Source organism: Lepus europaeus, chromosome 10 (assembly GCF_033115175.1).
Source record: "Lepus europaeus isolate LE1 chromosome 10, mLepTim1.pri, whole genome shotgun sequence".
Classification (NCBI taxonomy): Eukaryota; Metazoa; Chordata; class Mammalia; order Lagomorpha; family Leporidae; genus Lepus; species Lepus europaeus.
The window spans coordinates 65,045,360-65,067,625 of record NC_084836.1 but is presented as its reverse complement, the minus strand read 5'-3'; the positions used below and the strand labels follow the sequence as shown (position 1 = coordinate 65,067,625).

The 22,266-nt window shown below is 50.0% G+C and overlaps 2 protein-coding genes across 6 annotated transcripts in view; one reads left to right on the top strand and one right to left on the bottom strand.

Annotated features, from left to right (window-relative positions):
- The first annotated feature begins 306 nt into the window (after positions 1–306).
- GDF11 (growth differentiation factor 11) lies at positions 307–10,018 on the top strand. Its single transcript, XM_062203523.1, has 3 exons — positions 307–748; positions 5,741–6,138; positions 6,649–10,018. The coding sequence occupies exons 1-3, from the start codon at positions 307–309 to the stop codon at positions 7,027–7,029; spliced, it is 1,221 nt and encodes a 406-aa protein (XP_062059507.1). The 3' UTR covers positions 7,030–10,018.
- Positions 10,019–13,457: 3,439 nt separating this feature from the next.
- LOC133768722 (SAP domain-containing ribonucleoprotein) overlaps positions 13,458–22,266 on the bottom strand; it is a 77,105-nt gene continuing 68,296 nt past the window's right edge. For 4 of the 5 annotated variants that reach the window (XM_062203513.1, XM_062203512.1, XM_062203514.1 and 1 more), the window contains exons 16-17: positions 17,814–17,903; positions 13,458–13,760 (exon numbers count right to left, since the gene is read on the bottom strand). In XM_062203513.1, the coding sequence (XP_062059497.1) occupies positions 13,719–13,760; positions 17,814–17,903 (132 nt within the window). In that variant the 3' untranslated portion in view covers positions 13,458–13,718. The remainder of the gene's footprint in view (positions 13,761–17,813; positions 17,904–22,266) is intronic. The other variant, XM_062203516.1, reaches the window with a different exon arrangement.

The window sequence follows — 22,266 nt, the reverse complement described above, 5'->3', positions numbered from 1 at the left end:
CTCGCCTCGGATGACAGCGCTACCTCTTTTGTTGGCTCCGTAGCCAATCGCCGCCGCTGACGACACGGGGGCCGGGGCTATAAAGGGCCTGGCCCGGGCTCGGGCCCCCCCAGCCGCCCGCCCCGGCCGCCCGCCCGCCCCGCCCGCGCGCCCGCCGCCCCCGGCCCCCCCGGCCCCCCCTCGGCCGGGCAGCCCCCAATCCCGCGCCGCCGGGACCCCCTCCTCCTCCCTCCCTCCTCCCTCCGCCCCCTCCCCCCGGGACTCCGGCGTCCCCGCCCCCCAGTCCTCCCTCCCCTCCCCTCCAGCATGGTGCTCGCGGCCCCGCTGCTGCTGGGCTTCCTGCTCCTCGCCCTGGAGCTGCGGCCCCGGGGGGAGGCGGCCGAGGGCCCCGCGGCGGCGGCGGCGGCGGCGGCGGCGGCCGGGGCCGGGGCCGGGGGGGAGCGCTCGAGCCGGCCGGCCCCGTCCGTGGCGCCGGAGCCGGACGGCTGCCCCGTGTGCGTGTGGCGGCAGCACAGCCGCGAGCTGCGCCTGGAGAGCATCAAGTCGCAGATCCTGAGCAAGCTGCGGCTCAAGGAGGCGCCCAACATCAGCCGCGAGGTGGTGAAGCAGCTGCTGCCCAAGGCGCCGCCGCTGCAGCAGATCCTGGACCTGCACGACTTCCAGGGCGACGCGCTGCAGCCCGAGGACTTCCTGGAGGAGGACGAGTACCACGCCACCACTGAGACCGTCATTAGCATGGCCCAGGAAAGTAAGTGCGCTGCGGGGCGCGGGCGGTGGGATGCGGCTTCGACTGCCCCGGCCCAGAAGGCTTTTCTGCGGAAACTTGACGGGTTGGGGATCTGGGGCTACTCCGCAGAAGTTTTCCGAGCGGTGGCGTGGGCTGCCGAGTTGTGTGCACGCCCCGCTCTCAGAGGTGGGGGGAGCGAACCGGGCGGGTTGCGAGATGCTGCCTCCCACCCCGGGGTACGAAAGGCCCTGTCGAGGAGTTCGAGGAAGCCAGGGCCTGCAGCCAGGGGACCGGGCAGCGAGACTCTGTCCCGAAGGGCCTTGGGGAGCCTGGGAGGCTCCGGGAGCCCCGCAGTTCCCGCTAGGTTGCGGTGCTCTCGGCCCTCTCCGCACGCGCCCGCCGGGCTGCAGAAAACGGAGCACGCCCCAGCTCTCCGCGAACAGCAAACCCAGAGCCCTGGGTCGCTCCTGGCAGCCCGTCTGGCACCCTTTGCGTCCTGAGCCGCGTCTCCCACCGGGTATCCCAGGGGCCCGGGAAAGCTTTGCTATCTCGGTCGGTACTGACAGAGCTCAGCCAACTCAACTCCGTCGTGCTGGGAGCTGAGGGCCCCCGTTTGGCTACTCAGACCTCACTGCTCCATCCCTTACTTGACTGTCCCTGTGGACAGCTGGACTTAAGGAGAGAAGGACCTGGGGAGAAAGGGAAAGAAGTAGATGGTGAGGGTAGGGGGCTGGGGACCCAGGCATCCGAGCTGCGGGCCAAACGGAAGATGAACATGTTAAATGACGGGGGCTGCTTCGAAATTTTATGGCCTGGAAAATCCAGGCCAATACTATACCCCCACCACCACCAACAACCCCAGCTCTCCCTAGGGTCAGGTGACTCCCCTTTCCCCTCCCCCACTGACCCCCCAACTCCAGGGAACCAGGCCTTGTCTTACTCCCCAGTGGTTTGGCAAGGTTTCCCCCCAACTCCACACGCGCGCGCCCGCGCGCGCACACACACACACACACGAGTTTGGTTTTATGGCTCTGAACAGAAGAGAGGGGGAGCCTGGTTTATTGGCAGATGGGTCATAAAAATCTGGGGGCTGCAGGGATCCTTAGTGGCCCACCCCCATGGGCAAGGCAGGGAGCCCAGGTATGTGAGTCGGAGGCTGGGCGGCTCCGGGATCCTGCAGATCTCCACGAGCTGGGAAGAAAAGAAAACTCAATGACCGGAGAAGGAATGGGGCCGGGGTGGTGAAGGCGCTGGGGTGGTGAAGGCGTGGGGACCCAGCCTTGGCTTCCTCAGCCTCCCTCTGCTGGAGGAAGCCAGGGTCAGTCTGAGACTGGGGGCAGGGCTGGGGGGTTCTAGGAGACAGAGTTGTAGAGGAAGGTGGGGTACAGGGGGAAGACACTTTGGTCTGCGTGGTGCAGTGTGCCTGAGCATTCCCAGGACGGGCAGTGGGGCTGTGGACTTCCCTTTCCTTCCACTAGCCCTGGCATCCCTGAACCCACAAGCCCCAGAGCTCTCTCTGGTGATGGGGCTGCAGGAAGTGAACTGACCCGGCATGCACGGACTGGGCCGCGCAAGTTGGGCCTGGGAGGGGGTAGAACCAGCAGGTGGGGCCACACCCCAACTTTGCCCCTATGCCACCCCAGGACTTGGATAACAAGGGAACTGGGGCCAGGTATTGTACGTCCCCTTTAAGAGCCTAGCTGCGCTCTTAAGAGAGGGAGGGGGAGCGGAGGGGAGGGGAGGGAGAGAGGGGAAAAGGAAAAAGAGACTTTTATAGTCTAATCCCCAGGGACCCGCTTTAATAAGAGACTTGTGCTCTGCTAATCGGGGGAGGTGTTTGTCAGCAGAGATGGCCTCCTCTCCCCTCCCCCTCCCTCCCCTCCCCCAGCCCTCAACCCTGGACCCCAGCCCCCACCTCTCCTAGGCTGCTATGCCTGCCCTAGTTCCCTGTACCCTCTCAGGCTCTCCCACCCCAGCCCCCTGCTCTTCTGGGAGCCAAGTCCAGCCCCTCAGTCTCTCTCTCCTCCCCGCGCTGAGAGGCCCCTGCCCTCTGAGCCCAGCCTCCAGCCCCTAGGCCTTCCAGCCTGGGTTGGGAGAGTGTGTGTTGAGGGGGGCGGGAGGGGAAGGCGGTGAGCAGGGAGGGGGTTGGGCTTTTGCTGAAAATAGTGCAATGACCTCTCTCCCCCACCAGCGCCGCCTACTAAACCTGACCTGCTGCCTGCCACCAGCCCGATCAATCCAACACAGATGTGGCCCCCTCCCCGCCCTGTGTGTTGGGGACTCCCAAGCCCCCCGTTTCCCTCTCAGCTCTACCTCCTCCTCCTTTGTTCCTCCCTCTGTCCCCTTTCTGTCCTTTCCCGTCTTTACCTCGCTAGGCTCAGTGCCCTGCACCTTGGGCTTCCTAGCCCCACCCACTTCTGTTCCCCAGGCCCAGGTTCTCCAACTCCCAAACTTACTCCTCTCTCCTCTGTCCCTACTCTCGCCTCCCTTTCTCTGCCTCTGCCTCGACTTCATCCCTAAATCCCATCTTTCTCCTTACCTTTCTTTCCATGTGCCGTCCCTACATCCATGGGGGAAGGACACGGAGATTCCCTGGTGTCAGAGGAACCAGACTTACAGGGACAGTGCCCAGTCCCCAATCTCCAAACACTGTTGTCAGCCTAGGTAGGGGCACATTCTGAGCTTAAAAAACTAACAAACTAAGAATCGTAGAAGTTACTATTATTTTCATACTATTTCACTTTATTTAATGATCAGCATTCCTATGGAAAAAATCATCGTTGTCTGTATGACACCAAGAAGTTTGGTGGGTGAGGTGAGATACGGGCTAACAAGGAGTCAGGCACTGAATGAACCCTCTTTGATTGTAGCCAAGGAACAGAGCTTGGATATCATGAAGAACTTTCTGGCACTTGCCAGTATAATTAAGAGTGTAGAGAGTTCATTCAGCACACATTTGCTGAGAACTATCTAGTACTACAGGAGGCGCTAAAACTACAATGATGAGCAAAGTAGACACAGTGTTAACAGACCGTGTTTACCCTCCTGGAGGTTCCTTTTAACAAGAAAGTGGACAATTCCTATTCTGACATGAGGCACACTTTACCATGTGGGTATTTGCTTGTCACTCTTCATCTCCCCAATAGCTTCCTTGGCCCAGTTATGCCTTTTTTTTTTTTAATAAATTCTTGCTTATTTTTTTAAAGCATTTTATTTATTTATTTATTTGATAGAGATGGAGAGCGAGAGCGAGAGAGAGAGAGAGAGAGAGAGAGACAGAGAGGTCTTTCATCTGCTGATCCACTCCCCAAATGGCTGCAACGGCCAGAGCTGTGCTGATCTGAAGCCAGGAGCCAGGAGCTTCTTACGGGTCTCCCACATTGGTACAAGGGCCCAAGCTTGATGGTACTTGGGTCATCTTCCACTGCTTTCCCAGGCCATAGCAGAGAGCTGGATCAGAAATGGAGCAGCTGGGACTAGAACTGGCGCCCATATGGGATGCCAGCGCCGCGGGGGAAGCTTAGCCTGCTATGCCACAGCGCCGGCCCCCCAGCTATGCTCTTAATCCCTGAGTCACCGCCCCCCAAACCCTGCTCCATCACACCATCACTGCAGCTGTGACCAGGGCGTACCTGGGGACCTACTAGAGTCCTGGGGCTCCGAGGAGCCAAGGGAAAAGAAGCTGCAGAGAACTTTGTGTATCATCCTGCATCTATGAAGTTCACTGAGCACCTTCCTGTTCATCTCACTTCTCGGGGTGGGGTGCTGAGGGATTCCACAGAACTTAAGTCCTCCATGACATGACATGACCATGACATACAAGGGCCTGTACCCTCTGACTGTACTCACATGGTTCTGGAAGCTCATTTCTGATTCTTCCAATCTATGCAGAGTGAGGCTGGGTATTCCTGTCCAAGGGAGGCATGATTGAGAGCATTCCCAACTGACTTAAGAAATTTGGAAAAATGGGGCTGGCACTGTGGCGTAGTGGGTGAAGCCACCACTTGCAGTGCCAGCATCCCATATGGGCACCAGTTCGAGTCCCGGCCGCTCCACTTCCAATCTAGCGCTCTGCTATGGCCTGGGATAGCAGTAGAAGATGGCCCAAGTCCTTGGGCCCCTATACCCATGTTGGGGACCTGGAATAAGCTCCTGGCTCCTGGCTTTGGATCAGTGCAGCTCCAGCCATTGTGGCCAATTAGGGAGTGAACCAGTGGATGGAAGACCTCTCTTTCTGCCTCTCCTCTCTCTGTGTAACTCTTTCAAGTAAAATAAATAAATCTTAAAAAAACAAAAAGATTAGAAAAGGGAAGTGGGTAAGAAGCTGGAATGGAAGGACCCCTCCCGCAGACTCAAGATGGGTCCACTTATGTTCCAGAACAAGGGGAAATGGGTCAGAGATGTAAAGACTCACGAGCACTGGACTGAGACGCCAAAGGAAGCAGCTCAGGGGGGAGGAGATGGCCAGCTCTAACTGCTCTGTCATTACAGAGGCCGTTTCCCACGCTCCTAAGAAGCTCAACCCGTAATAGTGACAATGACGAGGAAGCAGCTCAGGAAACTTAGGAGAGAGGGAATGGGGAGTTCAGTGCACAAGTGCTTGGGTAATCCTATTTCACAGAGTGTAGATCTGAAATTCGGACAAGGTGATATAGGGTAGCAGGTGTCGTAAGAGGTATGGCTCCCACAAAAAGCATCAAAGATTCAGAAAAAGTTGGAGCCCCATGTCCTGGGAAAAGTTGAAAGAAAGGATGCAGATCGAGGGAGAATTCCCTGCTGACTGTCTCTGCAGGTTACCTGGTACAGGAGAACCAGTGGAATAGGGGATGGGCACAAGGAAGTAAGGTCTGGCAAAGCCATCACCCTCCAGAGAGTATATGGTAGTCAACACGACAGGCGTAAAAGGGTAAAGAGCTGTAAAACTCAGGCCGAGGAGCCCAAAACTGCCAACGCTGCGCAGGACCCCCTCCACGGCACCCTTTGCTGATCCTGTGTCCCCTTCTCTCTTACCAGCCGACCCTGCGGTGCAGACAGATGGCAGCCCTCTCTGCTGCCATTTCCACTTCAGCCCCAAGGTGATGTTCACAAAGGTACTGAAGGCCCAGCTGTGGGTGTACCTGCGGCCAGTGCCCCGCCCAGCCACCGTCTACCTGCAGATCTTGCGACTGAAACCCCTGACTGGGGAAGGGACCGCAGGGGTAGGGGGTGGAGGACGTCGGCACATCCGTATCCGCTCACTCAAGATTGAGTTGCACTCGCGCTCCGGCCACTGGCAGAGCATCGACTTCAAGCAAGTGCTCCACAGTTGGTTCCGCCAGCCGCAGAGCAACTGGGGCATCGAGATCAACGCCTTTGATCCCAGTGGCACAGACCTGGCTGTCACCTCCCTGGGGCCAGGAGCTGAGGGGCTGGTGAGCAGGGGGCCTGAAGTGGTGGTGGATATGTGTAACCTGGCCCTAAGGAGGTGGGGATGTTGGAAAAGGTGGACCAGGGATGTGAATGGGGTTGGAGACCAGCATTATTTGTCTGGGGCTAGAGGAGTTGAGGGGGCGGGGCAGCAACTATCACTTTTCAGGGATCCAAGCCAGAAAAGAGGTGAAACAGGATTTGGGGTGAAGGGGTCAGTTAACAGGAGATCCATGGGAACACAGAAACTGGCTGTTAATGAGGCCCTGGGCCAAGGGGCTGCTGAGGGTTAGGTTGCCAGAAGAGGAAGAATTAGGTAAGGTGAGCTGAAGGAGAGATGGCTAGCTGGCAAGAGGAGTGGGCAGCAGATAAGGTGTGGGGGTGGGAGCAGTGGAAGAGGTGAGAAGCCAGTGGTGTCTGTTCTGACACCCCTGTTGAGGCAGGTGGGAAAAGAACAGGGCAGAAGAACTGCTCAGGGCTGTGTCACATCTCTTTCCCCTCTCCCTGACCCTCAGCACCCTTTCATGGAGCTTCGAGTCCTAGAGAACACAAAACGGTCCCGGCGGAACCTGGGCCTGGACTGTGATGAGCACTCCAGTGAGTCCCGCTGCTGCCGATACCCCCTCACAGTGGACTTTGAGGCTTTCGGCTGGGACTGGATCATCGCACCTAAGCGCTACAAGGCCAACTACTGCTCTGGCCAGTGCGAGTACATGTTCATGCAAAAGTATCCGCACACCCATTTGGTGCAACAGGCCAACCCAAGAGGCTCTGCTGGGCCCTGCTGTACCCCCACCAAGATGTCCCCAATCAACATGCTCTACTTCAATGACAAGCAGCAGATTATCTACGGCAAGATCCCTGGCATGGTGGTGGATCGCTGTGGCTGCTCCTAAGGTGGGGGACAGTGGATGCCTCCCCCACAGACCCTACCCTGAGACCCCCAGCCCTGGCCCCCATTCCCCCCAAGCCCTACAGCTCCCTCCACCTCTCCCCATGAACATCACACCTTGTTCCCTGACCAAGCAGTGTGCAATACAACAGAGGGAGGCAGGTGGGGATTGAGAGGTGAGGGGTCTGGGGAAAGGGGAAGGAAGGGCATGGTCAGGGTGGGGAGCGTCTGAGGTTCGCAGGTGAGAAGGTTTGGCAAGAAGACAGAGAGGTGTAGAGACAGGTATAGAGATGGTGGAACAAAAAGAGCCGCAGGGAGAAGGCAAAGGGATAGAGAGGCAGAAGAGACAGAGACTAGGCAGAGACAGACACTGAGAGAGACCGAAACGGAGGAATAAAGGAAAGCCCCACACCGAGCCTCCTTCCTCCCACTGGCAAGGTGAGGGGCTTGGTATAGTCTGGGGAGATCCCCCAACTACTCAGTAGGAGAGGACATCAAAAATCCATTCTTAGCTTCTCCCTTCTTTCCCTTCATCAGTGGCCAGGGGAAGGGAAGTGAGGGCAGGGGCAAAAGTTAAGGATTTGGGAATTTATTTATTTATTTATTATGACTTTACATTTTTTTTTTTTGGTATTTGGCTTTACTGGAATAGGAGGACCCCTGCCCAGTGCCCCATTTTTCCTTTATTTCCCGAACCCTGCACTCCCCTAACGCCCACCCGCTTAAGCACTTGTATAAAGCCTCCAGGGTTGGGAGTGGGAGTAAAGGGCAGGAGGACTGGCACGTGGAAGTTTCTAACCTGGAATCACCCTAACTCAACCTTCCTGAGCCAAACGGGTTGAACTGAAGCCACTGGTCATAGTAACAGTAAAAGGTTAGGGTTTATGAGCTGGGGTTGGGGGAGCCCTCGATATCCAGGATCAGTATGATGAGAGCCACTGAACTAACCCTCAGGCCCACCCTCATGTGTTACTTAGCCAAAGGGTGCCGCCTGCTTATGCCCAAATTCCCCTCAGCCAAGAGAGACCAAAGAGCCTGTGGAATGCCCCTGCCCCAGCCTCCACTTTCAGGTCAAAAAATAAAAAAGGGTATAAAGACCGCAGAGTCCCCCAGGTCTAGAAAAGGTTCAGAGGGGCCGAGGAGGGAAAAGTATGGAGGCTGAAGGTTGCAGGGCATCTGAATCCAAATCACTGCTCTGGGCTAGGGAACAGAGCCAGCAGACCAAGGTAGAAGGGATTCCGGAGCGGGGGGCATTTTAGTCCCCCAACCCCAAAGCTCAGGGTGGAAAGAGGGAGAGCAAGAGAACAGAGTGTCTATAATTATTTTTATCTTTTATTTTTGGAATCTAGCAGTCCCTGGCAGCAGGGAAGGGACCACGCAGTGGGGAAATGTGCCTGACAAGGCCAGTTAGAGCAGAGGACGGGAGGGCTAGGAAGCAGGCAGATACTGGCTGCCACTTCAAGTCACTTAGTTGAGCCCATTCGCTCCTCCCACAACCCTGACCACCCTCCTCTGGACGCACTGTGCCTCAGCTTCTTCCCCTCGATGGAGAAATAGCAGCACCCGCCACAGCCAAGAGATGAATTCTGAGCACTTACCACGGGCACTTTATGGACATAAAATACCTCTCGCTGTGGGACAGATAACCAGGGCACCAGAGTAGTGGTGAAGAGGTGAGGCTAGAGGAGCACAGGCTTCAGAGTGCAAGTTCCCCTCTGCCTCCCAGCTGGACAGTGCCTGAAGCCGAGGAGCTGAGAATCTCCACACCGCATCCACACCTTACACCGGCCTCTGGGCTCCAAGAGAGAACCAAGAGGCTGTCAGGAGAGCAGATGGGAAGAACTTTCCACAAGACTGTCACTCTAAGTAGGACCAGCAGTTATGGGTCTGATACAAACAGTACTGAAGTACAGCCTGTAGCTGGTAAGCACCCCTGGAAGGCTTGTTTTTCCCAAGAGCACGACTCTCACTTGGCCAAGATGGTAAGCTTTAGCATCTTATTCCTATTCTCACAGTGAGAAAGTGATGTGAAGTTTTTCAGCAGAGGAACGGACAGCTGTTAAGCTTTTCTACTCACCTCCTCCCATACAGCAGCTATGTTAACCCCAAGTTTCTCCTCTCTGGCCCTGCTCACCCTTCTGCCCCGATCTTGGAGAACACCACACACTGACCAGCAACACCGTTTTCCCTTGGTGGAAGGAGAAGAACAGAGAAGTGAAGAACAGAAGACGCTTCCAAGTTCAAATGCCTCTTGTGCTTGGCACGGGGTGGGAGTTGGGCAGCAGGCACCAGGTAACTTCCCTCTACAGATTCTAGAGAGCTAGGGCGTTGAACTTGGGGGATACTTAGAACATTGCCCCTTTAATACCACCAAATAAAGACCCTTGGGGGAGTTTCTCTTATGAACATGTATCTATGAGCTGAAGTCTCATTCCCCTGTTCCTTCCCTACACCCAAAGAGGCATAGGGTTAAGAGGCTTGGCACGGCCTGACAGCCCAGCGGGAGCTAGCACCCCTTTTCACCTTATGTGTGTGGACCTGGCCAGTGCCTCTTCAAACATATCGTTATTAGTGTAATTATTCACTTTGTGTATTTGTTACATCATGTGTGTGATTGCCTTTGTTTGTTAAGGGTGTCTGAAGAGAATGGGGCTGACGGGGGCACTGGAATGCCGGGAAAAGGACTTCTTCACTGAGCTCAAGGCTTCCTGGAGGGAACCATTGCAAAAAGGCCATCTGGCAGTTTTCAAGTTATGTGACAGAGGGCAAAGATGGCCATAGGGTGCTCTGAGTTTTGGGATAGTCACATGACACAATCCAGCACTTGAACCTGAAAAAAGAAAAATAAAAGCAGTCAAAGAGTTTAGAATTCAGTACTGAGCTCTTCTCCCTAATCAAGCGCCACTTTTGTACCTTGGAGACCAGGCATCAAGTAAGATCTGAAAGAGGAAACCTTGTAAAACTAAAAAGATGGGGTCTGCACAGCAAGCAAAGAAACACTAAGGGCATATGGGAAGAGGGTGGGGACATGCAGCCCCAGGGAAGATGGGCAGAGGACCTAGAATAGCTCTTCTCTGGAGAGTTTGATCCCAAACAGCCCCAAAGCTGATAGAAACTCTCAGCCTCCATGGAATGGCCAAGGCGGAAAGTTCTCGAGGTGACCCAGATCAAGTCTGTCATCTGCAGTCCTTGATCCTGGGTTTCATCAACCAAGTTTCACTAAAACCCACAAACCAAACCACAGCCATTCAGTTTGTCAGTGGAACAAGAGTGATTAAGCATCTCAAATATTTGAGTCCAATGTAAATATTTCTCCATGCACCTATAGCACAAGTCTCAGGGCATAAGAGTTAGCAGCAAAAGAATTTTGCTTCACATTAAAAAAAAAAAAAAAAGGAAAGCTGTCAGGACATCAAGCTGATCCAGAACGCACAGGGCCCTTGCAAGGGTTCAGTGTGCCCCAATGCCTTCCCTGCCCCGGCTGTGATATCCACAGACTGACCCTACCCCAGACCAATTCTAAAAGTGAGCTTAAAACTGGTTGAGTAACAAAAGTGCTATGGGTTGTATTCTGCCAAGGGAACTGCTTTACCTACGCCTACTTTTAGCTCTTGTCCTGACTAAATGGGTTTCCTCCCCTACTGCTCATTTGTCTCCTGTGTTAGGAGGATGCCCAGAAGAGGCTACAAGATGGCATTTTTAGAAAAATGTATTTATTTTCTTCTACTGGAAAGAGTAACAGAGGTAGAGATTTTCCATCCATTGGTTCACTCCCCATATGCCTGGACTAGGCCAGAAGCCAGGAACTCCATCCTGGCTTCCCATGTAAGTGGCAGGGGTCCAAGCACTCGGGCCATCATCTGCTACCTCCAAGGATGCATTAGCAGGAAATAGGATTGGAAGTGGAATAGCCAGGACTCAAACTCGCACTTTAATAGGGATGCAGATGTCACAAATGGGCTTCCTGTGGCACCACAACACACGTCCCTTATCAGATGACCTTTAAGTCTTTTCTAAGACATCCTTCAAACCAGTACATGCAGCTCTATACTCTGCCTTTGCCTGTTTTTGGATGTGAGCAACCCTAGGCTAGGAACCATCAGACTAAACCTCCATTTAGTCTCTTGTGGAGCAGAAGCAGGAATGTCAGTGTTCCAGGTGGCGATGTCACCTTTCTTGACAGTAAGCTAGGGTTAATGTAGCAACTGGAACTCTATCTCTTCCAAACCTCCAAATACAACTGTATAAGCGGGCACCATGAACATACTCAACCTATCTGCTTCCCCTCCACCCTCTAACTGGAACCTACTCAGGGAACCTACCCCAGTCACCTAGTAGAATTAAGAGGTAATATTGATAGGAAGTTTTCTATGCAAACAATGGTGAGCAAACTGTGCTAAGTACATAACGTGATAATATCAGTTAATTTTCACAGCAGCCTTCACAAGGAACGGTTCCTATTGGTAAAGAGTCTGGAAAAAGTCAAAGATAAGTAGTTTGCCGAAGGTCTCAGAGCAAGTTATGTTGAAACAAGGAATTAAATCTAAGTAGCTGCTACACAATATTACATTTTAATCTATTCTATTAAGTGACCTGAGAGGTGGAAAACTAAACACAGGAACATCAGAGGAAAAAAGCAGTAAGAAGGGAACAGAACATTTTGGGTTCAAATTTTCATTCTCCTTGGAGAAAAGAAATTATTAGTCTGGCAATAGCAAGAGGATTGATTAGATTTTTGGGAGGAGATTTCACTAATTAGAAGCGAATTATACTGTATGTTAGAGGCCCTCATATAAAAAAGATCATTAAAAAAGGTTATCCTCTTATATATAAAAGCCCCTCACCCATTGTTTCTCATGTCAGACATAGCAACAGGACTCAGCTCAACACCAAGAAGCCCTGCCCTTATTTATACCTGCCTTCCTATGGCCCCACCTCCACAGAGGCCTCTAGCCTTCTATCTTCAGCAGTTCTCAAGAGCTGGGGTGCGGGGAAGGGCAGTTTAAAGTGATGGTAGAGAAAAAGAATGAGCCTAGAAAACCATAAATGTGCAGATTTACAGCTGGGGAAACCAGTTCCCTCCACAGCTTTTCAGACTGCCTCATTAAGAGCTTCCAGGTATGCAGAGAATGCCATACCTTCAGAACAAGGAAATGACAGTCAGCTAACCACAAGTGCATGCTCAGTCAGACAAACTAGGATGACTGGAGGACAGGAGGAAAGGTGCTTGGACCCCAGAGTTACAAGCCTGTTTGTTTATTTTGTCTCCAAATGCAAATGACTATTTTAAGACTGAATTAGTAAAAATACATATGTATCCTGAACTATTCCTACTCAAGGAGTATGTGTAGGATTAGTACAATGAGACAGGGAAGAGGAAGATCTGGTAATCAGACTTGGAAGTTAGAGACTCCTGACCAACATATGAACAGTTGCTGGAATGGGATGAAAAAAGTAAAGAAATTCCCACCATTGGGAAACACTGTATCAAAAATTGGAAGCATGGCCGGCGCCCTGGCTTAACAGGCTAATCCTCCGCCTTGTGGCGCCGGCACACCGGGTTCTATCCCGGTTGCCCCTCTTCCAGGCCAGCTCTCTGCTGTGGCCCGGGAAGGTAGTGGAGGATGGCCCAAGTGCTTGGGCCCCGCACCCGCATGGGAGACCAGGAGAAGCACCTGGCTCCTGGCTTCGGATCAGTGAGATATGCCGGCCGCAGCGGCCATTGGAGGGTGAACCAACGGCAAAAAGGAAGACCTTTCTCTCTGTCTCTCTCTCTCTCACTGTCCACTTTGCCTGTCAAAAAAAAAAAAAAAAAAAAAAGGGTGACCAAGAGACAGGGTAAAGAAAACGTCTACAAATCCATTACTCCACTCCATTATCAACATCTGCTGTTACTCCCTCATCCTTTTTTTTTTACCCTCCTGGAGTAGAGATTCTCTGAAGTTACAAGAGGAAACTATTTTCTCTGGTTCTGTTTTCAGATGAAGACAAGAGAGAGAAGAAAAAGCTAACCCTAAGATCAGAGCCTGAAGTAAAGACAGGGAGATAGTGGGAAGAAAGGTTGCTCCAGGTGTAACATTTACTGGGTTAAGGAGGTATCAAAAGTTTAACCTTCTTTCCCCTTTGTTCATGTCTCCAAAGCCTCCAAATGGGCAGTTCTTTAGCTTTAGCTTGCCAGGTTCTCAGTTTTCTCTCAACGGGTCATTCTAACCTGCTGAAGTAAAAATTCAGGATTATGTGTCCTTTTGGATAAAGTGGTAAAAAGATGTCTGCTAGCCAGTCCAAGAGAGTAAAAACAAGCTACAAGAGAGATTCCAACCTTTTCCTTATCTTTTTTTCTAAGGGATAAAGAAATTATGGTTAATTCCCTATATTTACCCCAGAAGCTCCCTTAATCTGGCTCCAAGAACTTAAAGGATCACCTAATAAAACACAATGTTCTCTTTTCTATTTTTTTTTTTATTAACAAGCAAAATAATTAAAAACAAAAAGACAACAACCTTACAGCTGAACAGCAATAAGTCAAATTGCTGCTGGAATTCACGGATGTACCAGGGGTACACGCTCCCTCACAGTGAGGCAGAACGTGGGCACATCACTGTGCATTTAGGTATATATATATACATATATGTGACCAAGAAGAATCAGAGAAATGGAAACCACTATAGAACAAAAAGCATCAAGAACTCTTCATCAGGCAATGCCAAAGCGCTCTGCTCTTTTCCTCTTCTTTGCCTGTAAAGAAAAAGCAGTAAGAAAAAAAAAATTAGATTGCAAGACAACAGTGGCCCAAGTTCTTGGCTGTTTTAAACCAAACTCACATGCATTGTCACAAGGCCCAGACTTAAGCTTGACAGCCAACTATTTCATTCCCGAATCTTCCCAGTTATCCATTTAGAATTGGGGAGGTTTAGTGGGAAAAGAGGGTGAGGAGGAACGGAAAACGGGCAGGGCAGGGTGAACAGTGGAAAGCTTCCTGAAGTCCAGGGGACTGCTCAGCCTAGAACAATGTAGCCTAGAAATAGTGGGTTCTTAACAGACTAGGAAGTCTTCCAGTCAGTGAGGAGATGGGAGACTTCTCAGATGCTATTCACCGGAAAGGAGCAGGACGCCCTCTGAGCAATCAGGCTCAGCAGCAGTTATTCCTTAGGCTTCCAATCCACTGAGAGGCAAATGAATCTTCAATACCAACAGAATACACTGAAAACAGGACAGTGTTTGTAGACAAGTTCCTGTCATGGACCTCAAGGGAGACAACACCAAAGACAGGCACAAAAAATCAGGGTAGTTGAAAGGCTTGTTATTCTGGGAGTGATTCACAAAACAGCACTGACGGGGCTGGCGCTGTGGCACAGCAGGTTAAAGCCCTGGCCTAAAGCGCCAGCATCCCATATGGGTGCCGGTTCTAGTCCCGGCTGCTCCTCTTCGATCTAGCTCTGCTATGGGCTGGGATAGCAGTAGAAGATGGCCCAAGTCCTTGAGCTCCTGCATCCACGTGGGAGACCTGGAAGAAGCTCCTGGCTCCTTGCTTCAGATCAGCGCAGTTCCAGCCATTGCAGCCATCTGGGGAGTGAACCAGTGGATGGAAGACCTCTCTGTCTCTACCTCTCTGTAACTCTGTCTTTCAAATAAATAAAATAAATCTTAAAAAAACAAAAACAAAACAAAACAAAACAAAACAAAAAACCAGCACTGAGTGCTTCAACTTCACTCCAACCACTGCCCCCAAGCAAAGAGGAGCCTATTTTTATACCATTCAACCAGAGGTTTAATATAGATTAAAACAAGGGCTAGGCCGGCACCGCAGCTCAATAGGCTAATCCTCCACCTGTGCCGCCAGCACACGGGGTTCTAGTCCCGGTCGGGGCACCAGATTCTGTCCCAGTTGCTCCTCTTCCAGTCCAGCTCTCTGCTGTGGCCCAGGAAGGCAGTGGAGGATGGCCCAAGTCCGTGGGCCCCTGCACCCACATGGGAGAGCTGAAAGAAGTTCAAACCAGCTCAGCTCCAGCCATAGTGGCCATTTGGGGAGTGAACCAGCACATGGAAGAGTTCTAACTCTGCCTTTCAAATAAATAAATCTTTTTAATTTAATAATAAGTAAATCTTTTAAATATAATTTTAATTTTTAAATATATTTCTCTCTATATATACATATACATATACATAGACACAGACATAGATATAAAGATAAAGATATAGATATAGATATAGATATATAGAGAGATTAAAACAGAAAGCCAAGTACACAAAAGCACAGCCCATTCTACTTGGATACTGATATAATTCTTTGGAATCAAAAAAAAAACCATCTTGTTCATATAACTCCATCTGCCTCAGAAATGACTACTTCCTTCCATAAACTGATGGTCCCAATTAAAGACACTCTTTCTTGCCACCCAACAACATCCTCATCTTCAACTTGGGGAAGCCAAATCTATCCACAGAGTAAACATGCCTAATTTAACAAACATTTCTTCTGCAAGGAAAGAGTAATTTTAACCAGAATTAAAACAAGCTTAGCGCCGGCGGCAGCGGCCACTGGAGGGTGAACCAACGGCAAAGAAAGACCTTTCTCTCTGTTTCTCTCTCTCTCACTGTCCACTCTGTCAAAGAAACAAAAAAACAAAAACAAAAACCACAACCTTAAGTTTACTTTAAGCTAAGTCAGTTAGTAAGCAGATACTTACAACAGACAGCATTTTGTTTTCAACAGCACAAATAATATCAACTCCTTTAATTTTTCCTAATGGGAACATAAACTGATCTGTCTCTAAATTTCAGAGTGTATTTCTAAGAATGACTCTGCTATTTATCCATTAAGAAGTTTTACAAGACTTTGAATACATAATGTAATAATTTTGAGATTATCTGCAGAGGTAGCTGGAGAGGAGTACATTTGGATTAAATGAAAGAAAACATTCCAAATTCTTTGTCTCCCAAGAATCTTTAATTCTAAAAATATTAATTAAAAAAAAAAAAGATTTATTTATTTGAAAGGCAGGGTCACAGAGAGGCAGAGGCAGACAGAGAGAGAGAGGAGAGAGAGAGGTCTCCCATCCACTGGTTCACACTCCAAATGGCTGCAATGGCCAGAGCTGGGCCTATCCAACACCAGAAGCCAGGAGCCTCTTCTGGGTCTCCCATGTGGGTGCAGGGGCCCAAGCACTTGGGCCATCTTCCACTGCCTTCCCATGCCATAGCAGAGAGCTAGATCAGAAGAGGAGCAGCTGGGACTTGAACTTGTGCCCATATGAGATGCCAGCACTGCAGGCAGTGGCTTTACCCACTATGCTACAGCACTGGCCCCCAACATTCATTATTTTAACATGATTTCAATCACTCTTTATGAATCTCAAGGGACACCTGGGTTCCATTATATATACTCTCATATCAGCAAACCAAAGATGTCAATGATCAATCTCAGTGAGCTAGTTACCCCAGGGCAATCTGAGATAGGGATGAACACCAGTCTTAAAAACAAACTCTTGGTGGGCCAGTGCTGTGGCATAGTGGGTACAGCTGCCGCCTGCAGTACCGACATCCCAGATGGGTGCTGGATCGAGTCCCGGCTGCTCCACTTCCAATCTAGCTCTCTGCTATGGCCTGGGAAAGCAGTAGAAGATGGCCCAAGTCCTTGGGGCCCTGCACCCACGTGAGAAGAGTTGGAGGAAGCTCCTGGCTCTTGGCTTCAGATCGGCACAGCTCTGGCCATTGCAGCCAATTAGGGAGTGAACCAGCCAAATGAAGACCTCTCTCTCTCTCTCTCTCTCTCTCTCTCTCTCTGCCTCTCCTCCTCTCTGGGTAACTCTGACTTTTAAATAAATAAATAAAAACAAAAACTCTTTTATCTTGAGAAACACTTAGCAAACAAAATGATAGGAACAAGAAGTTTCATTTGAGTCCATGGTCCCATTCCAGAGAGGAGTTAGGCACAACTAAAGTGTGTCTGGGTTGGAGATGGCCTTCATTAAATGATTAAAGCAAACACATCTAGCAGATAACAGTAAGAGAAAATACCATAATACTTACAAAAAGACAGGCCTCATTCTAAGCAGAACCATCCCAGTTGACATAAAATCATTTTATTCCATTCTTAAAAAAAACACTTCCCAGATGACAAAAATGAGGTTCAAGAAAGTACCATAACTTATTAAGTAATACTAAGCAGCAGAGCTACTTTTTAAAACCAAGCCTACTTGATTCTAAATGTTATGCTCTTTGCTAGTAGGTTAACAGACTCTAATACTGAATTAAGTAGGCTGATGGAATTAGGCATGGATACTTCAGAAAAAAAAATAGGTGTGGATACACTTCAGGAAAAAATTATCAAGGAAAAGGTAAAATATCCAGTTATTTGAGCACTTATGAAGTATTCTGCGGGACAGGAGTTGTGGTTAAGAGGGTTAAGCCACCACCTAGATGCCTGCATCCCATGTCAGACTTCCACATGAGCCCCTGCTACTCTGCTTCTACCTCACCTTCCTGTTGATGCTTCATGGGATGCAGCAAATGATTGCTCAAGGGTTTGGGCCTTTACAACTCACATGGGAAACCCAGATGTAGTTCTGAGCTCCTGGCTTCAGTCTGCCCAGTCCTGGCTGTTGTGGGCATTTGAGCAGTGTACTGGAGAATGGGAGATATCATTTTCATTGCTTTTCAAACAGATGAAAATAAATTTAAAAAAATAATAATGATAAAAAAAAGGCTAGGGGAAAACACGTGTTTCTCCAATTTATTCACTCATTTCCCTTCAAAAGTCTATATTAAAACATCCTAGGTATATTTTACCTCTGTATCCTCTGTCGTTCCGGTTCCAGCTGAACTTGTGACAATTCCAAATCGCTCCTTCCTCTTTTTCAGCTTCTCATCATCTTCAGACTATTCAGGGAAAAATAAAACTATTAATACAAGCCAGCAGGCTGGGCTAAGCTGCCACTTGGGACACTCATATCCCATATAAGAGTGCTGTTTTAGATCCAGCTTCCTGCTAATATGTCTGGGAGGCCTGGATGGAGTTTTTGGCTTCAGCTTGGCCTCACCCTAGTTATTACAGGCATTTGAGGAGCACACCAGCAGACGGAAGATCTGTCTCTCACTCTGCTTTTCAAATAAATAAACAAATCTTTAATAAAGCAAAACAACAACAACAAAAAAAGCTAGCCACTTTTCACAAAGTAAGAGAATGAAATTATAAGAATGGCAACAATATGCAAGCCCATCTTATGCCAACAACTAAGGACTGCACAAATAGAAGAGAAAGATAATAAACTGAATAAACATCACATAGTATACTTATCCAGAATAATTAAAACCTTAATTATAAGTACGTCCTCAATGCTCATAAGACAAGTAGAATGAAGAAACAGTAAACAATATCCACAAAACAATTTTCTGTGCTCAAAAAGTGTTGGTAGTTCAGAGATATGAAAAATTGAGGTTTCACTGAGTAGCACCTACAGAGAATAGGTTGGTAGTAAGCACCCAAACTATTCGATGAACACTACTTACAAATTCCATTTACTTTCTAAGGAAAAGAAGACGGCCAGAGAGGTTTTTCTTTGCTTTGCTTTTTTAAAGATATATTTTATTTATTTGAGAGGCAGAGAGAGAGAGAGAGAGAGAGAATCTTTTCATCCGTTGGTTCCCTCCCCAAATCGCCACAAGGACTGGGGCTGGGCAAGGCTGAAGTCAGGAGCCAGAAGCTTCCTCCAGGTCTCCCACATGGGTACAGGGTCCCAAGGACCTGGGCCATCCTCTGCTGCCTTCCCAGGAGCACTAGCAGGGAGTTGGATGGGAAGTGGAGCAGCCAGGACTTTAACCCAATGTACCACGGCAGCAGCCACAAGAGGAGTGTTTTTTTTTTTTTTTTTTTTTTTTTTAAGAATTATTTCACTTATTTGTTTTGTGTGTTTTTTTTTTTTTTTGACAGGCAGAGTGGACAGTGAGAGAGACAGAAAGGTCAACCTTTGCCGTTGGTTCACCCTCCAATGGCCGCCGCAGCTGGCGCGCTGCAGCTGGCGCACCGCGCTGATCCGAAGGCAGGAGCCAGGTGCTTCTCCTGGTCTCCTACGCGGGTGCAGGGCCCAAGGACTTGGGCCATCCTCCACTGCTTTCCCGGGCCATAGCAGAGAGCTGGCCTGGAAGAGGGGCAACTGGGACAGAATTCGGCGCCCCGACCGGGACTAGAACTTGGTGTGCCGGCGCCGCTAGGCGGAGGATTAGCCGGTTGAGCCACAGCGCCGGCCCTATTTTACTTATTTGAAAGACAGAGTTACAGAGGTAGAGCCAGAGAGAGAGGTCTTCTATTCTGCCGGTTCACTCCCCGGATGGCTGCAACGGCCAGAGCTGAGCTGATCCAAAGCCAGGAACAAAAAGCTTCGTCCAGGTCTCCCATGCAGGTGCAGGGGTTCAAGGACTTGGGCCATCTTCTACTGCGTTCCCAGGCCATAGCAGAGAGCTGGATTAGAAGAGGAACAGCCAGGATTCAAACCGGCACCCAGATGGGATGCTGGCACTGCAGGCTGGGGATTTAATCCACTGTGCCACAGCACAGGCCCCAGAGGGGTATTTCTAAAAAAGTCAGGTGTTTGCCTGAAAACATCCAGCAAAATCATAAAAGTCTGAATAGTTACAAATTATGTTCACAAAAGCTTAGTCAAAGTGACAGCTGTAGCCATCTCTGTAAGAGAGAGAGATTCTGGTTCTTTTCCAGGCATTGATGAGACTCAATAACTGCCTGGTTAATTGGGGAGACTTTTAGCTTACTATGAGTTGGAGCTAGCCATTCTCATATAGCCATATTAAAGGTTGAACTAGTATTCACATTTAATATTGTCTCATATAAGTATCTCATGAGGCCCTAAACCCTATCACTTTAACCCACTTTATTTTCTTCTTCATATTCCCATCATATCTAGTTAGCAGAATCAAAAGCTCTGCCCCGGGACGGTGCTGTGGTGTAGCAGGTAAAGCTGCCACCTGCAGTGCCAGCATCCCATATAGCCACTGTGGAAGACAGTATAGAGATACCTCAGAAATCTGAATATAGGGCCGGCGCCGTGGCTCAACAGGCTAATCCTCCACCTTGCGGCGCCGGCACACCGGGTTCTAGTCCCGGTTGGGGCGCCGGATTCTATCCTGGTTGCCCCTCTTCCAGGCCAGCTCTCTGCTATGGCCCGGGAATGCAGTGGAGGATGGCCCAAGTGCTTGGGCCCTACACCCGCATGGGAGACCAGGAGAAGCGCCTGGCTCCTGGCTTTGGATCAGCGCGATGCGCCAGCCGCAGCAGCCATTGGAGGGTGAACCAAGGGCAAAAGGAAGACCTTTCTCTCTGTCTCTCTATCCACTCTGCCTGTCAAAAAAAAAAAAAAAGTAACCCAAAAGGCCGGCCCAAAACAAAAGCAGTCAACAGACTTACAAAAAATACAGAAATTTTTCAATACCTCTACTCTCAAATCCTAATGAAGTAACTGTCTTTGTCCCTAGAACTACATAGCCACCTCTACAGTCAAAAGCAAGATAGCTATCCAGCTATCCAGCTTTCTGTGTTCAAATTGTTTGAACAGTTCAGCTCTGGGAACATAGCAGGCAAGAGTACTTTGATGTCTGTTGTCTCCCCTTTTGCTGCACTTGCTTTCTAATGAGTAGGAGGGAGCTATGAAAGGCTGATGGCTATGAAAGGCTGAAGAACTCTACATTTGAGCTCTAAAGGCACAACATATTACTATAATAAACTATTGCCTAGAAAATTTTTTGACATTTTCCATTATAACCAACAACAAATTCATAGAGGTGGTGTAATTAATGTAACCCCAAACTATTATAAAACACTAAGCTACGGACAGAATTGTGGCGCAGCGGGTTACGCTGCCACCTGAGATGCCAGCACCCTATCTGGGTGCTGGTTGAAGTCCCAGATGCTCCTCTTCTGACCCAGCTCCCTGCTAACGCGCCTGGGAAAGCAGAAGATGGCCCAAGTATCTGGGCCCCTACTACCATGTAGGAGAATTGGAAGGAGTTTCTGGCTCCCAGTTTTGGTCCGGCCCAGCCCCAGCTGTTGCGACCATTTGGGGGAGTATACCAGCAGGTGGAATATCTTGCTCTATGTCTCTCCCTCTCTTTGTGACTCTGCCTTTCAAATAAATTAATACATTGTGTTTTAAGTTTTTTTTTAAAAGATTTATTTATTTATTTATTTATTTATTTATTTGAAAGCGTTACACAGAGAGAGAAGGACAGGCAGAGAGAGAGAGAGAGCGGTCTTTCATCTGCTGGTTCACTCCCCAACTGGCGGCAGTGGCTGGAGCTGTGCCAATCCAAAGCCAGGAGCCAGAAGCTTCTTCCAGATCTCCCACGTGGGTTTAAGAGTCCAAGGACTTGAGCCATCTTCTACTGCTTTCCCAGGCCATAGCAGAGAGCTGGATTGGAAGTGAAGCAGCCAGGACTCGAACTGGTGCCTATATGGGATGCTGGTGCTGCAGGCGGCGGCTTTACCCGCTACCCAACAGTGCCAGCCCCTAAGATTTATTTATTTGAAAGTCAGAGTTACACAGAGAGAAGAGAGGCGGAGAGAGGCAGAGGGAGGCAGAGAGAAGTAGGGGCAGGGGCAGGGGCAGAGAGAGAGAGGCCCTCCAGCCACTGGTTCACTCCCCAGTCAGCTGAAACGACCAGAGCTGCACTGATCTGAAGTCAGGAGGCAGGAGCTTCTTCTAGATTTCCCAGGTGGGTGCAGGGGTCCAAGGACTTGGGCCATCTTCCACTGCTTTCCCAGGCCATACAGATAGCTGGATTGGAAGTGGAGCAGCCAGGACTTGAACTGGCATCCATATGGGATACCAGCACTGCAGGTGGCAGCTTTACCCACTACACCACAGCACCAGCCCCAATTAATACATCTTTTTTTTTTTTTTTTTTTTGGACAAGCAGAGTGGACAGTGAGAGAGAGAGACAGAGAGAAGGGTCTTCCTTTGCCATTGGTTCACCCTCCAATGGCCACTGTGGTGGGTGTGCTGAGGCCGGCGCACCACGCTGATCTGAAGGTAGGAGCCAGGTACTTCTCCTGGTCTCCCATGGGGTGCAGGGCCCAAGCACTTGGGCCATCCTTCACTGTACTCCCGGGCCACAGCAGAGAGCTGGCCTGGAAGAGGGGCAACCGAGACAGAATCTGGCACCCCAACCGGGACTAGAACCTGGTGTGCTGGCGCCGCAGGCGGAGGATTAGCCTATTGAGCCGTGGCGCCGA

Bases quoted from the DNA above. Each gene is read 5' to 3' on its own strand.
- GDF11 (XM_062203523.1), top strand. From the start codon at position 307: ATGGTGCTCGCGGCCCCGCTGCTGCTGGGCTTCCTGCTCCTCGCCCTG. The intron at 749-5,740 runs GTAAGTGCGCTG...CTCTCTTACCAG, and splicing joins CATTAGCATGGCCCAGGAAA to CCGACCCTGCGGTGCAGACA. The intron at 6,139-6,648 runs GTGAGCAGGGGG...CCTGACCCTCAG, and splicing joins GGCCAGGAGCTGAGGGGCTG to CACCCTTTCATGGAGCTTCG.